The sequence below is a fragment of the Lepidochelys olivacea genome (assembly GCF_965140295.1).
Source record: "Lepidochelys olivacea isolate rLepOli2 genome assembly, chromosome: 14".
Taxonomy (NCBI): Eukaryota; Metazoa; Chordata; order Testudines; family Cheloniidae; genus Lepidochelys; species Lepidochelys olivacea.
The window spans coordinates 38,254,892-38,269,110 of NC_140424.1; the positions used below are offsets into that span (position 1 = coordinate 38,254,892).

General features: G+C 55.7%; 1 protein-coding gene across 1 annotated transcript; it reads left to right on the forward strand.

Annotated features, from left to right (window-relative positions):
* Positions 1–4,456: 4,456 nt before the first annotated feature.
* LOC311530979 (zinc finger protein 197-like) lies at positions 4,457–13,139 on the forward strand (the record flags this gene model as incomplete). The annotated part of the gene is made up of 6 exons (XM_084648051.1): positions 4,457–4,506; positions 4,962–5,153; positions 7,891–7,978; positions 8,542–8,668; positions 9,638–9,751; positions 10,120–13,139. The coding sequence occupies 5 exons, from the start codon at positions 4,457–4,459 to the stop codon at positions 9,640–9,642; spliced, it is 462 nt and encodes a 153-aa protein (XP_084504177.1). The 3' UTR covers positions 9,643–9,751; positions 10,120–13,139.
* Between the last annotated feature and the right edge of the window lie 1,080 nt (positions 13,140–14,219).

Consider the following 14,219-nt stretch of genomic DNA (forward strand, 5'->3'; position numbering starts at 1 on the left):
CAAAGCAGCTGCCTTCTCCTGCAGGGCCGCCAGCAGGGGTTCAGCCCCTGCCTCTTTCTAGAGCCTCAAATGCTGGAGGAGCAGGCAGCCAGTGTGAGTTCCCATCTTGTTGGGGGCGGTGGGGTTCGGGTTTCCGGCTTCAGCCCTGGGATGGCAGGTGACAGGCTCCAGCCATGGGGCTTTGGGCTCCAGCCCCTGGCTCAATCCTACCCTGCCCACCCATTGCTCCTGGCCCCCGCTGCCACCTCCAGCCCCAGGCTCCAGCCGTATGGCAGCAGGCTCTCGCCCTCTGCTGCAGGGCTTTGGACCCTGGTTTCACCACTACCCCCATCGCCGCTGGCCCCTGCTGCTGCCCTACCCACTTCCCATCCAGGGCTTAATTTGTCCCCGGTTTGCTGGGTCTGTGTAAGTCTGCTGTGCAAAGTGGTATTTGTATGTTTGTTAATCACTTTTCGCTGCCTCCCAACTCGCTAGCAAGTCTGCTGCTATGAAACGTGATATTAACAAAAAGTACGAACCTCACTTTTCACAGAAGCAGACTTACTAGCTAGCAAATCTTTTAAATAAAAAGCAACTAAAAAAGCAAAAGAAACAGCAATTAACAAAAGACAAGAACATGCAAAGCACCTTATTTGTGACAGGTTTCAGAGTAACAGCCGTGTTAGTCTGTATCAGCAAAAACAACGAGGGGTCCTTGTGGCACCTTAGAGACTAAAATTTATTTCGGCATAAGCTTTCGTGGGCTAGAACCCACTTAATCGGATGCATGGAGTGAAAATACAGGAGCAGGTATAAATACATGAAAGGATGGGGGGTTGCTTTACAAGTGTGAGGTCAGGCTAATGACATAAATCAGTTAACAGCAGGATACCAAGAGAGGAAAAATAACTTTTGAAGTGGTAAGAAAGTGGGCCGTTACAGACAGTTGACAAGAAGGTGTGAGCAACAGTCAGGAGAAGTTAGTATTGGTGAAGTTAAGTTTAGGTTTTGTAATGACCCAACCACTCCCCGTCTCTATTCAGGCCTAACCTGATGGTATCCAGTTTGCAAATTCATTCCAGTTCTGCAGCTTCACGTTGGAGTCTGATTTTGGAGTTTTTTTTGTTGAAGAATTGCCACTTTTAGGTCTGTTATTGAGTGACCAGAGAGACTGAAGTGTTCTCCTACTGGTTTTTGAATGTTATGATTCCTGATGTCAGATTTGTGTCCATTTATTCCTTTGCGTAGAGACTGTCCGATCTGGCCAATGTACATGGCAGAGGGGCATTGCTGGCACATTTTGGCATCTATCACATTAACTGTTACTCAAAGTGCTCTGAGGCTACCAAAAAATTGTAGTGCGAACCTCTACACTAGAGAGCTTACAGTGGTGCAGCTGCATCAGTAGCCATAACCTAAGAGTGATGAAGTGAGCTGTAGCTCACGAAAGCTTATGCTCAAATAAATTGGTTAGTCTCTAAGGTGTCACAAGTCCTCCTTTTCTTTTTGAGAATACAGACTAACATGGCTGCTACTCTATAACCTAAGAGTGCTATCTAATATCTTGATCTGTTTTTGGCCTTGCAAAGTGAGGCCCTGCACTTAACTCCGTGGCACTGGTCTGTTTCGATGGCTGCATCTGGTCAATTCCAGCATTTCAGGGGATTGTCTGGGCGGCCATCAGGAGAAGGCGGATGATTTTGGTGACAATTGAAAACGATGAGGGGGAAATAGGGGACAATCCTGAATGGGCAAAGCACTAGTCCCTGACCCAGAGCAACAGGAGCTTTACTGTTGACATCTAGGTGTCTGACGGGGAGCTGGAGTCTATGCCCACATGGGGGAGCTAGCTGGGAGAGGGGTAGAGGGGATCCCCAGGAAGAACCCAGAGACAAAACACAGACAGCTCCATGACCCGAGCGAGGGGAGCAGAGCTGGTAGCTCCAGCCCAGGGCTGGTAGCCAGTGAGCCTGGTGTGGAGACAAGAGACCAGCTCTGACCAACTGCTCACTGTGCCAGTCTGTTACCTGTGCATCCCTGACTCCCCATCACCCCGGATTCTCTGGAACAACCCCATCTCTCTAGAAACTCCCCTTCTTCCCCCTCCCCGGGATCTGCAGGTCTCTTTTCTGTGCCCCCAGTGACCCTGCGGCTTCTCGGCAGGACACCTACATAGGGCTGAGAGAAGCTGCCCGTGCCCAAGGGAGGTGGGGCCCCAGGGGGCAGGGTCTGGGGCAGGGGGGCTGCAGCGCGGTGGGTTTATCGCTAGGACCCAGGAGCACCTAGGTGGGAGGATCGCTGGGGTCAGTCCAGGTAGCAAGAAGTGAATCGCAGCCGCTGCGGTGATTGTGCGTCCAAAAGCCCTGAGCTGGTGCCGGGAGCCCGGGCTGCAGCCGGGAGAGGGGAACCTCCAGCCGGGCCCTGCCCGCTGCTCCCCGGGAGCCTCTCCCAGGGCAGAGCCCCCTTCCCGGCCCGGCCCCGCTCGGAGGGAAGGTAAGAGAGACCCGCCCCCCCCGGGCTGCTCCCCGCGGAGCCGGCTGCGATTCCCTGCCCCGGGCCCGGGAAAGCTGCCGCAGCCCCCGGCGTGTGCGGGGCGGGACAGCCGGGCCGGGGCTGGGACAGTGACACCTGGGTTCAGAGGGGGGGAGCCGAGAAGGGGCTGAAAATGGCGGGGGGTGCGGATAACGGGGGGGCAGGAGGGCGATGCGGGAGCAGGATGCGGCGGGGGCAGGGGCGGTGGCTGCACTGAAGGGGGGCTGGGGCGATGCAGGGTGATCGGGGGACAGAGCGGGGATTATGGGGCTGACGGGAGCGAGGCTGGAATGGAGGGAAGACGTGTGTGTGTGTGTGGGGGGGCCTCTGGGAGGGAAAGGGGGGTGTGTGGGGAGGGGAGGCTGTGTAAAGAGCTGCCCGGTGAAGGGAGGGCCTGGGGGCAGGGAGACGGCGGAGGGGTGGGGAGATGCAAAGCAGCTCCCCTGCCCCGTGGGGTAAGGGAGGGTGAGGGGGCTGCCCTGCCCAGCGGGGATTTGTTCCCCTACAAATGGTCAAACCAGCAGTGGGGGATGGGCAGGGTGACCGTCCCTCCCGAACTGGGCAGGACAGTCCTGAAGTGCAGAGTTCAAGTCCCGGTCCTGGGCTGAAGGACTCCCGGACACCATTTGTCCCGGATTCCCTGGGCCAGGGCTCTGCGCCTGCCCGAGGCTCCGGGGCAGCGCCAGCCTGTTCCCCGTGGGTGGGATTGAGGTGGGACCCCCCCCATGGCCTAGAGCCCCCGCCCCCTGCTCCTCCTCTTCCCTGCCCCCTGGCCAGCCAGAAGCTAGATCCAGGCCATAACAAGAGCTGCCCCGTCTGCAGTGGGGAGTCCCAGACTGTCCGCCTGCCCTGGGGGGCCGGCAGATGGGCCGGGGGATGCTAGGGGCACTGGGGTTGCCAGCTTGCTAAGTCCAGAGAACTGAACACCTTTGTCCCGCCCCTGCCCCCGCAATTTTCGTTGAGGCCCCGCCCCACCTCTTCCCGAGGCCTCGCTTCACCCCACCCCCTGCACTGAGCCCCCTTTGTCCCTAACCCCTGCCCCCTCCTGCACGCTAACCTCTACATTGTGCCCCCTTCACCCCAACTCCTACCCCCCTCCTGTGCCCCTAAGCTCTGCATCCCCTTCCTGCACCCACATGGGGAAACTGACCTGGATGCAGGGATGGAGCAGCTGGCATTGCTGCTCGCTCCCCCACTGCACTGATGCTCCTTTGCCCCGCGCCCCCCCGGGGGCTGTGAGCAGGGGGAGTGAGGTTGGGGCTCCCTGCATGCAGGTCACGTTCCCTGCCTGGGCTGTGTAAGGAGAGGGCAGGAGAGCAGGAGCTCCTGATGCCGGTCTCGTCTCATCGCACTCTCTTTAAGAAAGCACCCAGGGTCGGTCAGGCACCTGAAGGCTTGTTCAGACACAAGCAGCTGGACCCAGAAAGGCAGCAGCCGGGGGCGGCAGGTTTGTAGAAATTTTGACGGTGCCCAGAGCCTGCCCACCTTCCCACCTGCCTAAGACTCTGGGAGGGAGTTTGGGTGGGGGGAGGAGGTCTGGGTGCAGGCTCTGGGCTGGGGCAGAGGATTGGGGTGCAGGACGGGTAAGAGGTTGAGCCCTGGGAGGGAGTTGGGTGGGGGAGGGAGTCTGGGGTGCAGGCTCTGGGATGGAGTTTTGGTGCTTTGTGCAGACTGTGGCAGGAGGTGGGAGTGTAGGAGGGGATGAGCGGTGCAGGCTCTGGGAGGGAGTTTTGGGGGCAGGAGGGGTTGTGTGGGAAAGGAGTCAGGGTGCAGGCTCTGGGATGGGGTGGGGGGTGCAGCGCTTACCTGGGGCTCCTAGGCAGGGCGGGCCGCGGGTCTCCATGCGCTGCTACCTCTAGGCACTGCCCCTGCAGCTTCCCATTAGCCACAGGGGTGCTTGACCCGACCCACCCCACCCAGGGGCTGCAGGGAGGGGCCGACAGCCATGTGGAGGGACCAGGCAGGAAGCCACTCGGCTCCCCTGCACTGCTGGTGGTGAGTGGCCGTCCGGGCTGTTTTAAATGGCCTGGGGGACGTGCGGGTGGGACTCCCGGAGGCAGAAGGTGGGGCCAAGGGAGAGACCCGGCCTCACACAGTGCCGGAGCCGGGCCCATAGAACTCGCCACCCATGGCAGCAGCACACACAGATTCCCCCGTCCCGTCAACTCAACTTAGTGGAAATGGGGTACATGGGAGGGGAACACCTCATCAGCCTCCCCCGACCCCACAGAGCAGACAGGAGGATGCTCCCAGTCCGAGCAGCTGGGGGCTCTGGGGGACAGGAGCAATGGTGGCTGCATATGGCAGTGGAGCAGGGGGAGGAGGGAACCCCTGCTCCTGAGAAGTCACCTGGCTCGGCTGGCCGTCCAACTGCCCCTTACAGCTCAGGTCTCTTCCCTCCCGCCCCGCCCAGGCCAGCCCGGGTCTCATTCTCCTGCCCTTCCCTCCAGCAGCCCCATTCCCAGCACTCAGAGACAAAGATCTATACCTCGAACTCCTGGTGCCGGCGATGGGACGACAGACTGCGGGGTCGCTGCAGGGCACGTGCCGCAACTGGAGTCCAGCCACATGAGGAGAAGATGCCCGGCAGCGGAGGCAGAAGTGTGTGCCGTGACCCCTCAACAGCCGCCTGCTGAGTGCTTGTGAGTGGGGCTAGTTCGTCCCTTGCCTGCGTCTGCGGGCGGGAGGTGAGGGCAGCACGCAGAACCCCCTGGCCGCCCCTAAGCCTAGGAGCCAGACATACAAGATGCTTCCCCTGAGCCGCATGTCGCGGAGGCTAGCAGGGAGCCAGCCAGCCAGCCCTGCTGCGCAGTACCAGTCTACGGCCCGGTTAGCGGTGCTGACTAGAGCCTCCAAGATCCCTTTTCAAGTGGGTGTTCCAGTCCAAAATCAGACACCTGGTCACCCTAATCGGCACTCCAGCCCCCTGCCAAGGGCAGGTGGAGGGTCTGGGGCTCCCTGCAGTAGCCCAGGCTCCCTGGGCAGGTGTTATTACAGCTGGACTTCTGGCCTGGCCAGGAGACAGGGCCTCAGAGGAAAGAGGTGGAGCAGGGGGCGTGGCCTCAGGGAGAGGAGGGGCGGGGCTCCTGCATGTGTCCCACTTTTGCCTTTAGAAAAGCTGATCACCCAGAGATAGGGGGCGGGCAGAAGATTTACCTAGGAGGGCTGAGAATTTACCAGGCAAATGTCCACCCAGAATCGCCACACACATCCCGCTCCCAATTTCATGTTTGTGTTTAAAAACAATCTTCTTATTTGAGGGGTCTGTCTCCTGGGTTGACAGCACTGAACAGGGGCTGGTCTGATTTCTGCTCAGGATTCGGTGTCCAACCAGAGTCACTGCAAGCCACAAGGAGTGGAATTGGGGTTTGGTTCGGGTTCAGTGGCAGAAGGGGGAGGGGGTTGGGAGTGAGCCTTGTTGCTTGCTTCAGTGGGGAACTGAATTTGGGGCCTGGGGCCTGCCTCAGGTGGGGCAGTTGGAGGGAGGAGCTGTCCCAATGGGTGGGGATGGGTGAGAGGAGGCCTGTCTAAGGGGAAGAAGAATTGAGCAGCCTTTTCCCTTGGGCTTGAAGAGTTAATGTTAACTTTTGGGGCAGGGAGCCCCACTTCTCTCCCCCCTCCCTCCCTGCTCCTGTGGGCTGCCCCCTTCTCTTCTCCTACTGGGACAGGCTGTTCCGGTAGCGATCACATGCCTGGGTGTTGTTTTGTTGTCTTGTTTTATCATGAGTGAGATCAGAGTAGGTTTTATTTTATTTTGTCAAATATTGAGCTGAAAAACTGCTGAAACTTCATTTCAACAGGTAGCCATTTTTTTTCCAAGTTCAATTCAAATTCACTGTAGAAGAGTAGAATACTGGTTTGAGTCTGGTTCCAGGTCAGTTGAGCATATTGGTTCAACCTGGTTCTGTTCTGGTGTGAGTCCAGGTGGGCCAATGAAATCCGCAGCTGCTGAATTGCCCTCAGAAGGGGGGTTGGGGGATTGGTTACTGCTAAGGCAGAGAAGGCTGGTGTCTATTTCCTTCTGCTCATGATTAAGGCTGCGAGTTTGTCATGGAGGTCATGGAAGCTAGAAGCTTAGGGAGGGAGATGTCGCCGCTTCTGAGAAGCCGGGTAGGAAGCCTGCGAGCCCTGTCAACCCCGCCCTCCAGCACCAGCGGGGATCCTGGGCTGCTCCCACCCGAGCACCCACAGCGCCCCCTAGACCATCTCCCTGAGCACCCGCGGAGCCCCCCCCGCCACTAATTCCCAGCACCCGCGGTGCCCCCCGGGCCACTCCCGCCCACGAGCACCTGCAGCACCCCCAAGAGTTAGTGAGCTGTACAGTACAAGTCATGGACAGGTCACGAGCCATGAAGTTTTGTTTACAGCATGTGACCTGTCCCTGAGTTTTACCAAAAATATCCATGACTCTAAGGGAGCCTTACCCATGATATTGGGTTGATGCTGCCTCCTGCAGTGTGATCTGGGGCCCAGACTGAGCAGCAGCTGCTTCCCCAGCGGGGTCTGTGCCAAGGAGAGACCTTCATTAACCCCCCTCTGTGTCCGAGACGGGGGATGGGACGGACTGACAACTTTCTCCGGTGGTTGGAACCAGCTCCTAGGGTAGCCCCGGGCTCTGCTGGCACCAGCCCCTGAGCCAGAGCCTGCAGGTGACTGGGAGAGACCCTGGGGGAAAGGGCTGGGGCCGGGCAGGAAGGTGACTCTGCACAACGGGCCCCTTTCAGGGACCTGCTGGTGAGTTTGTACCAGATGGGGAGGGGGCTCCCCCCATACCTGCGGATCCCAGAGCTGCTGCCCTCAGTGACACAGCCAGGCTCACACTGGAAAGTGAATGCCCATGGGAACGGGACAGTCCCCAGTTCTACCAGGCAGAGGGGAGAGGGAAGGAGACAGGAAGGGGAATGAAAGTGAAAGCGGCAGCAGGAGCAAGAAGTGGGGAGGGAAGTTCCCAGACCCGCCTGGATCCATTCCCTGCATCCCCCTGGGCAGCCTGACTCTCCTGGGAACAAGGGGAGGAGCTGACAGAGGAAAATCCAGATCCTGCCCCGGCCGAATCCCTGTGCTGCTGGGGGGACGCGCTGCCCTCAGGGCTGATATCAGGGGAAATCCCCCAAAGTGGCTCATTTTATTCTGCTCTTCTCTAGCATTTGTCTCAGAGACTCTGTCCTGGGGGTGGGTGGGGGGGCGTTAAGTGTCTCCGGAGGTTCAGTGCTGGTGGGAGGGGCCGGGTATGTGTTGTAATAAAGTGACTGAGGGTTTTCCTAGTGTAGCAGAGCCCAGAGTGTCTGTCTGCAGGGAGGGAGCCTGGGGGGAACTGGGGTGTGAAATGGATTCAAGCCCCTTCTGAAACCTCCCCCGTTGCCCCTCTCACCTTGACAGGCTGAGGAATCACGTCCACGTTTCGCTCCAGATCCTCCCGTCTTCCAGGGGACAGGGAAGGGAAATGGCTGTGATGGAGCCAGCTCAGGTAGGGGATTTTCAGGGAGCTGCAGGGGGGATTTGCTGTAGAGGGGGAGGGGCAGGAAACACTCAGGGGGAGGCAGGGAGGGGACAAGTTTGACAAACCTGCTGGGGCACGTTCAACTTGGATCCTGATTTTCTGAACAGGCCCATTGGCGGGTGTGGGGAAAGGGGAACATTCCCCCCATTTCTGAAATGGGAAACCATCCCCCTCCCCCCCCCCCCCCCCGGGCAGGGCTGGAAAAAGTGACCAGACTCCCAGTGCTGCAGCCTGACCCCACTGGCCAGAGGCTGCTGTGAAGTACGAAGGGAAGCTGTCGGGATTCCTGTCCCTGCCTCAGAGCTCTGCTTCCCGTCTCAGCCTGTGGTTGGCAGGTGTGTGGGAAATGAGAAGACCCTGCCCTGCTCCGTCTGCTGGGGGGACAAGGAGCTCTCACCTTCTCCCATCCCCTGAAGCCTCCTGGCTGCTCTAAGTGGGGGTGGGATTCTGCTCCTCTGGGCCTCCTCCCCCGTCACTAGTGGATTTGCGGCTGGGGCAGCAGGTGCTGAATGCGGGAACTGATGTTTCAGATGCCGGTGACCTTCGAGGAGGTGGCTGTGTATTTCACCCGGGGGCAGGGGGCTCTGCTGGACCCCGCTCAGAGAGCCCTCTATTGGGACGTCATGCAGGAGAACTATGTGATGGTGACCTCGCTGGGTAAGGGATTCCTGTGGCCTCACTAATGGAAGCCGTGGGGTCTGCGTGTCTGAATCTGGTCAGGTTCTTCCCTGGTCAGTTAGATTGGAGGATGAGGGTCGCATAGTCCACAGCTCCAGTGTGCATCAGTGCCGACTCCGTGGGTGCTCCCCTGCCCTACCTTTTCTTCTTCCCCCTGAGCACATGCGTCCACACTCCTGCGCCTATCTCCCAGCGTTTCCCACTGGGCCGCTGCCAAACAGCTATTTGCATGTTCAGGGAGGGGGAGAGGAGTAGGAATGTGGCACACTCAGGGGAAGATGCAGGGCTGGGGCAGGGATTTGGGGAAGGAATTAGAATATGGGCAGGAAGGGGGAGGAGTTGGGGTGGGGACTTTGGGAAAGGGGTTGAAATGGGGGTGAGGAAGGGGTGGGAAGAGATGGGGAAGGGGCAGGGCCTCATGAATGGGTGGAGTGGGGGCAGGGCCGGGGACAGAGGGGGGATCAAGCACCCATGAAAAAGATGGGAAGTCGGCGCCTATGCCAGTGTGAGAGAGACTTGCATCGCCATACCCCATTCAAGGGAACACGGGAGTCAGAAATGGACAGACTAACTCATCCCCATCTCTCCAGCTGTCCAGGGGCCAGAAGTAGGGTATTGCCCTGTCTGTATTATTTCTTCTTCACACACCATTCACCTTGCTCCATCTGTGGGGAGGGCTCTAGGTTCTGCAGGCTTGGAAATAGGCAGGAGTTTAACACCTGAGCTGTGTGTGTGTCAGCAAGTCCCCCAGAGCGCATCTACCCTGAGACCTCCTAGTGAGAGGGTAAAAAGATCCCCCCAGACACCCAGATCTCTTCTGCTCCCAAGGGGTCTGAGTTACCACAGTCCCATGTAGGGTCAGGTTAAACTCAGGGAATGTTCCTTGTGACAGATATTTTACCAAGACTCCATGTGCCCTGAGCTTGCCTGATTTTACTCCCTATGCAGGATAACCCATTCCCAAACCTGACCTGATCGCTTGGCTGGAACGAGGGGAAGAGCCGTGGGTCCCAGATCTCCAGGCCTCTGGGGAAAGTGGGAGCCCGAGAGGCACCCGCACAGGTGAGGAGTCAGGGAAACTGAGACAGAACCCTCTGGCGAGTGAAGGAAAAAGCTGGGACTCCCAAAACGTGCCGTGAGCGAGAGCCCCCAGTTCTGCCCCATCTCACCCAGGTCAGGGCTGCAGTCAGCAGGTGTTGTAGCACCAAGGCAAATATCAGTCACGGCTTCCTACCCATCCTGTTAGCTGTCGGGAATTTCCTCCCTGACTTTCCTTCCCTGGGAGTGTTTGGTTGGGATGTGGAGGCAGAATCCAACGTCTCCATCTCCCCAGCAGTCACTGTGTTGTGTTTTCCCTCTTTGCTATTCCCCTTTCGGTCCCTTCTCCCCGGCACAGGCAGTGACTCCTGTCTGGGTTCTCTCTCTCCCAGCAGGTGAGAGGACAGTGAGTGAGAACAAGGAGGAGACTCAGCAGCAGGAAGGTCCTGGGAAAGTGGAACCGCAGGAGAGGTTTTTGAGAAGAGCTGAAGAGAATTTTTCCCAGTGCTTGGAGCAGGGAAATGCCTGGGAAGATCGAGACGGATCAGAGATGCAGCTGGGAAACCATCCTGGGAAGAAAATGAATAAATCCACTGAACATGGAGGAGGATGTCAGGAGCCGAAGGAAACCACAGTCCAGCAGACAAGTCACAATGAAGAGAAACCCTACAAATGTATTGACTGTGGGAAAAGCTTCAGTTTGCTTAGACCAGGCAGAGCCAGAAGGTCACTGACCAGCTGATGCTTGGCTGATGCAGAGGAGGAGAAGCCCCAATCAGCCCCTCCTCCCTGCTGCAGCCCTGACTGCTGAGCTAATGGGCCACAGGTGGGGGAAAAGAGAGAGAGAAACTCCTCCAGCCGCTCCTCTGCGGCTGAAGTTCCCCCCTCTCCCTTCCCCTCCCAGCCAGGATCCCCCTGCCATGGAGATGCGGGAAAGGACACTTGGGCAAGGCCCCATATTCACTCTAGAAACCTGTCCCCACCCCCCCATCTTCCACCAGCCCCTGGGTTAGCAGAGACTGATTCCCACAGGGCCTTTTGTTGGAAACCTGGGTTTCCCACCTCTGCTACAGCAGCATCAGCCTCTGAGAGGGAAGCAGCATTGCCTAGTGGATAGAGCACTGTCCTGGGACTCAGGAGACCTAAGCTCTGTTCCCAGCTCTGCCAGCAGCTTGTGGGGTGACCTGAGACAAATCTGTGCCTTCCAGAGAGGGAATAAATGGGGAGTGATGATATCAGCCTCCGAGTGTCTGTCTAGGGCAGGAAAAGTGTTTGGGATTAGCTAGTGTGTCTCCTTTGTTCCTCCACCCCTTTTTCTAGTGTAGATTGACCCTGAGCAGTTTATTCCAATCCCCTATTAGCAAAGTGATTGTTTGAGTCACTAAAAGTACCCCCTTTGGAGTGAGATTGTCTCATTCCCAGACATCCTCACACTGCTCCAGGTTATGCTGAAAAGTATTTAAGTTTTCTTTTTTTGCTGTTTCTCCCTTATACATCAGAATTCAATAGATTCTAAAAAAAGCTGGAGCATGGCTAGTAAAATAATGTGGTGTTTTAATTTCTGTGTTATATGATGGGGACGGGCTGAGTCTGGGGGATTCCCTCCTGCCCCCATTGACCTCACATGTCTTCTCTCACAGAGCAGCCTCTGCCCAAGCCGTGGAGAGTTTATCCTTTTCCCTTTCTACCCCTCCACCTTCGTGTGTGTCATTTACCACAGTGTTCTTTTCCCACCATGCTTAGGAATCAGGCTTTGATTTCTTTGATCCTCAAGCATGCCTCTGAGGGCTGGAGAAGAAAATGTCAAATTCCTGAAGGGGGAATTCAAGTGAACCCCAAAGCACAGTTTGAGCTTCAATCTCAGCCTCCATCTATTGGTAAAGTGGCATCTGGAGTTTTTCCAGCCAAATCCAGATCATTTGTATATAGGAAGTTTTTGGTTGTCTTTTTTCCCCTCTTTCTTTTATGAGGATGATGCTAAAATTTTTGTCAATAACCCAGCCAAATAACACTGCGGTGCGGAGTAAAGCAGCTTTAGCCTGCTGAGCATTTGTTCCCAAGATTTTCAGTTTTAGGATTTTTTAGGATTTCATTTCATGAACGGGAAGGTGTTTTTTTATCCCACCCTGGACTATGGGGTTTTTCTCTTTTTGGTGAAGGCTGCTCTGTCATGTATTTTGATATTAAATTAGTTTGACAGGATGTAGTTCAGATTTCTTGGGGACTTCAAAAGACAAATGATAATTTGCCAAAATAGTCCTTACTGATTTTCCTTTCACATCAGATTTGCTTCTTCTTTGAACAAGGAAAATGACCAGTATCTGTCAGCAAAAACTATGAGGGCAAGAGCTGGATAGGCATTCCGAGAGTCAGAGAGTGAGGGTATGTCTACACTACAAAATTAGGTTGATTTTATAGAAGTCGATTTTTCAGAAGAGATTTTATACAGTCGATTGTGTGTGTCCCCACTAAGCACATTAAGTTGGTGGAGTAGTCCTCAGTACCATGGCTAGCATCGACTACCATGATGGAAAGGGGCCATGACCCTTGATATCTGCCTGAAGGTATCGTAATTCCTACGGCTGGAGCACAGCTGAGACTGGACAGCCTCCTCTCCCCAAACGCTGATGAGATTCAGCACCTCGGCGTTACTCCATGCTGGTGATCGCCTGGCGCGTGGAGACATGGTCACCTGGAAAGATGTGCTGAGAGCACTCCACGTGTCGCTGAGCAAACAGGAAGGGGACGTTCAAAATTCCCAGAGAATTTAAAGGGTGGGTCTGACGGTTGGTCACCTGAGGGCAGGGCAGTAGAATTCAAGCTGATGACCAGAGTGTCTAGAAGAGGCATTGTGGGACGCATCCTGGAGGCCGATCAGAGCGCATTAATAGAGCAGGACATCCCCACTGGTACCACGGCGCTCCAGCCCGGGTGCAGCAAGCTCTATGCTTCTCGTGGCGGTGGATTATCAGGAGCGCTCCAGCCACGGAGTCCGGGCGCTCTACGTGCCTTGCCAGTGTGGACCCCTGAGAAGTTAGGGTGCCTAGGGCTGATTTAATGCACTCTAACGTGCAAGTGTAGACAAGACCTAAGGCTTTTTCATGCCATGTGCTGTGAAGCTTGTGTTTGGGACAAAGGAAGTACAAGACACATGACAAAAAGAATATAAAAAACAGCTGCATCATCTCAATTTTGTCTTTAATAATCCTGCTTCCTACCTCTGGAGCAACTTCTCTACAAACTGAAGCATTGAACAAAGGACTGAATGACCCATCCAAGCTTTGGACATGTTCCACAGGGATTCTCAAGCCAGCAAACTCAATACTGCTAAGAACCTGCTATATGGACTTTGAAGTCTTATGTGTGTATCTGATTGGTGATTGCTTTACCATTTAACAAGTCTCTCCTTGTGCTTGCCTTTTCTTTTATAATAAACCTTTAGTTTTAGACACTAAAGGATTGGCTGGCAGTGTGGTCTTATGGGGAAGATCCAAATTAATACTGACTTGTTAATGTGGCTGGTGGGGATCAGAAGAACGTTTTGTATATGTGAGCAGAGTTTCAAATAACTTCACACTGTAGTGGACCTAGGTGCTGATTGGGAGATAGAGAACTGGAATGCAACAAAGGGGGCTGTGTGATTTCTTTTTTTTCAGCTTCTTGCTAACCAGTATGGGGGATCAGGAGCACAGTTTGTGACTGGTTGGTGAGTCTAATTTCAGTGTTAACCACCAGTTATGGAAGAATCTGCTCTCCTTTTGCAACCTGCCCTGACTGTGGCATTTTCACCGTGGGCTGCCCCAGGCACCTTGGGTCACAAAGTTAAAATGTTCCTGTGACAAAGTGGGAATGTTCTTAATGTTTTCTCTGAATACTGTGTGGGTGCCTCAGTTTCCCCTATGAAGTTCTTAAGTATCTAGGTGGTGGGGAAAAGGTGTATGATTGTTCCAGAGCCCTAGAGGGCAGGTGTGTGCAGGGGTCTGCACAGAAAATGGCCGACACCCTGTCTCCTGGCAACTGATGGCCTGGGACCCTCCTCTGCAAAGGTGCCAACTGAAGGTGTTAGAGAACAAAGAGATCAGGTGACCTCCTGGCCTGGGAAAGAGACAAAGGCTGGAGGAGGAGCCATGGGGGGAGGGGGCGGGAGAGGCTGGGGGAGACTGCTGGAGAGAGTTTCAGTTTAGAGCTGGTTGGGGAAATGGAGGGAGGGCCAGTTGGGGCTCTGGCCTCCCTGCCCCCATGGGGAAATGGAGGGAGGGCCAGATGGGGCTCTGGCCTCTCTGTTCCCCGAAGAGGGACCTGGCTGAGGGGTCCTCGTCTCTGTAACTACAAGCTCTGTTTTAGACCATTTTCCTGTTGTCTAATAAACCTTCTGTTTTACTGGCTGGCTGAGAGTCACGTGTGACTGTGGAATTGGGGTGCAGGAGCCCTGCCTGTGTGGACTTGCTGTGGGAAGCGCACGGTGTGGTATGGGATGCTGAATGCTCCACAG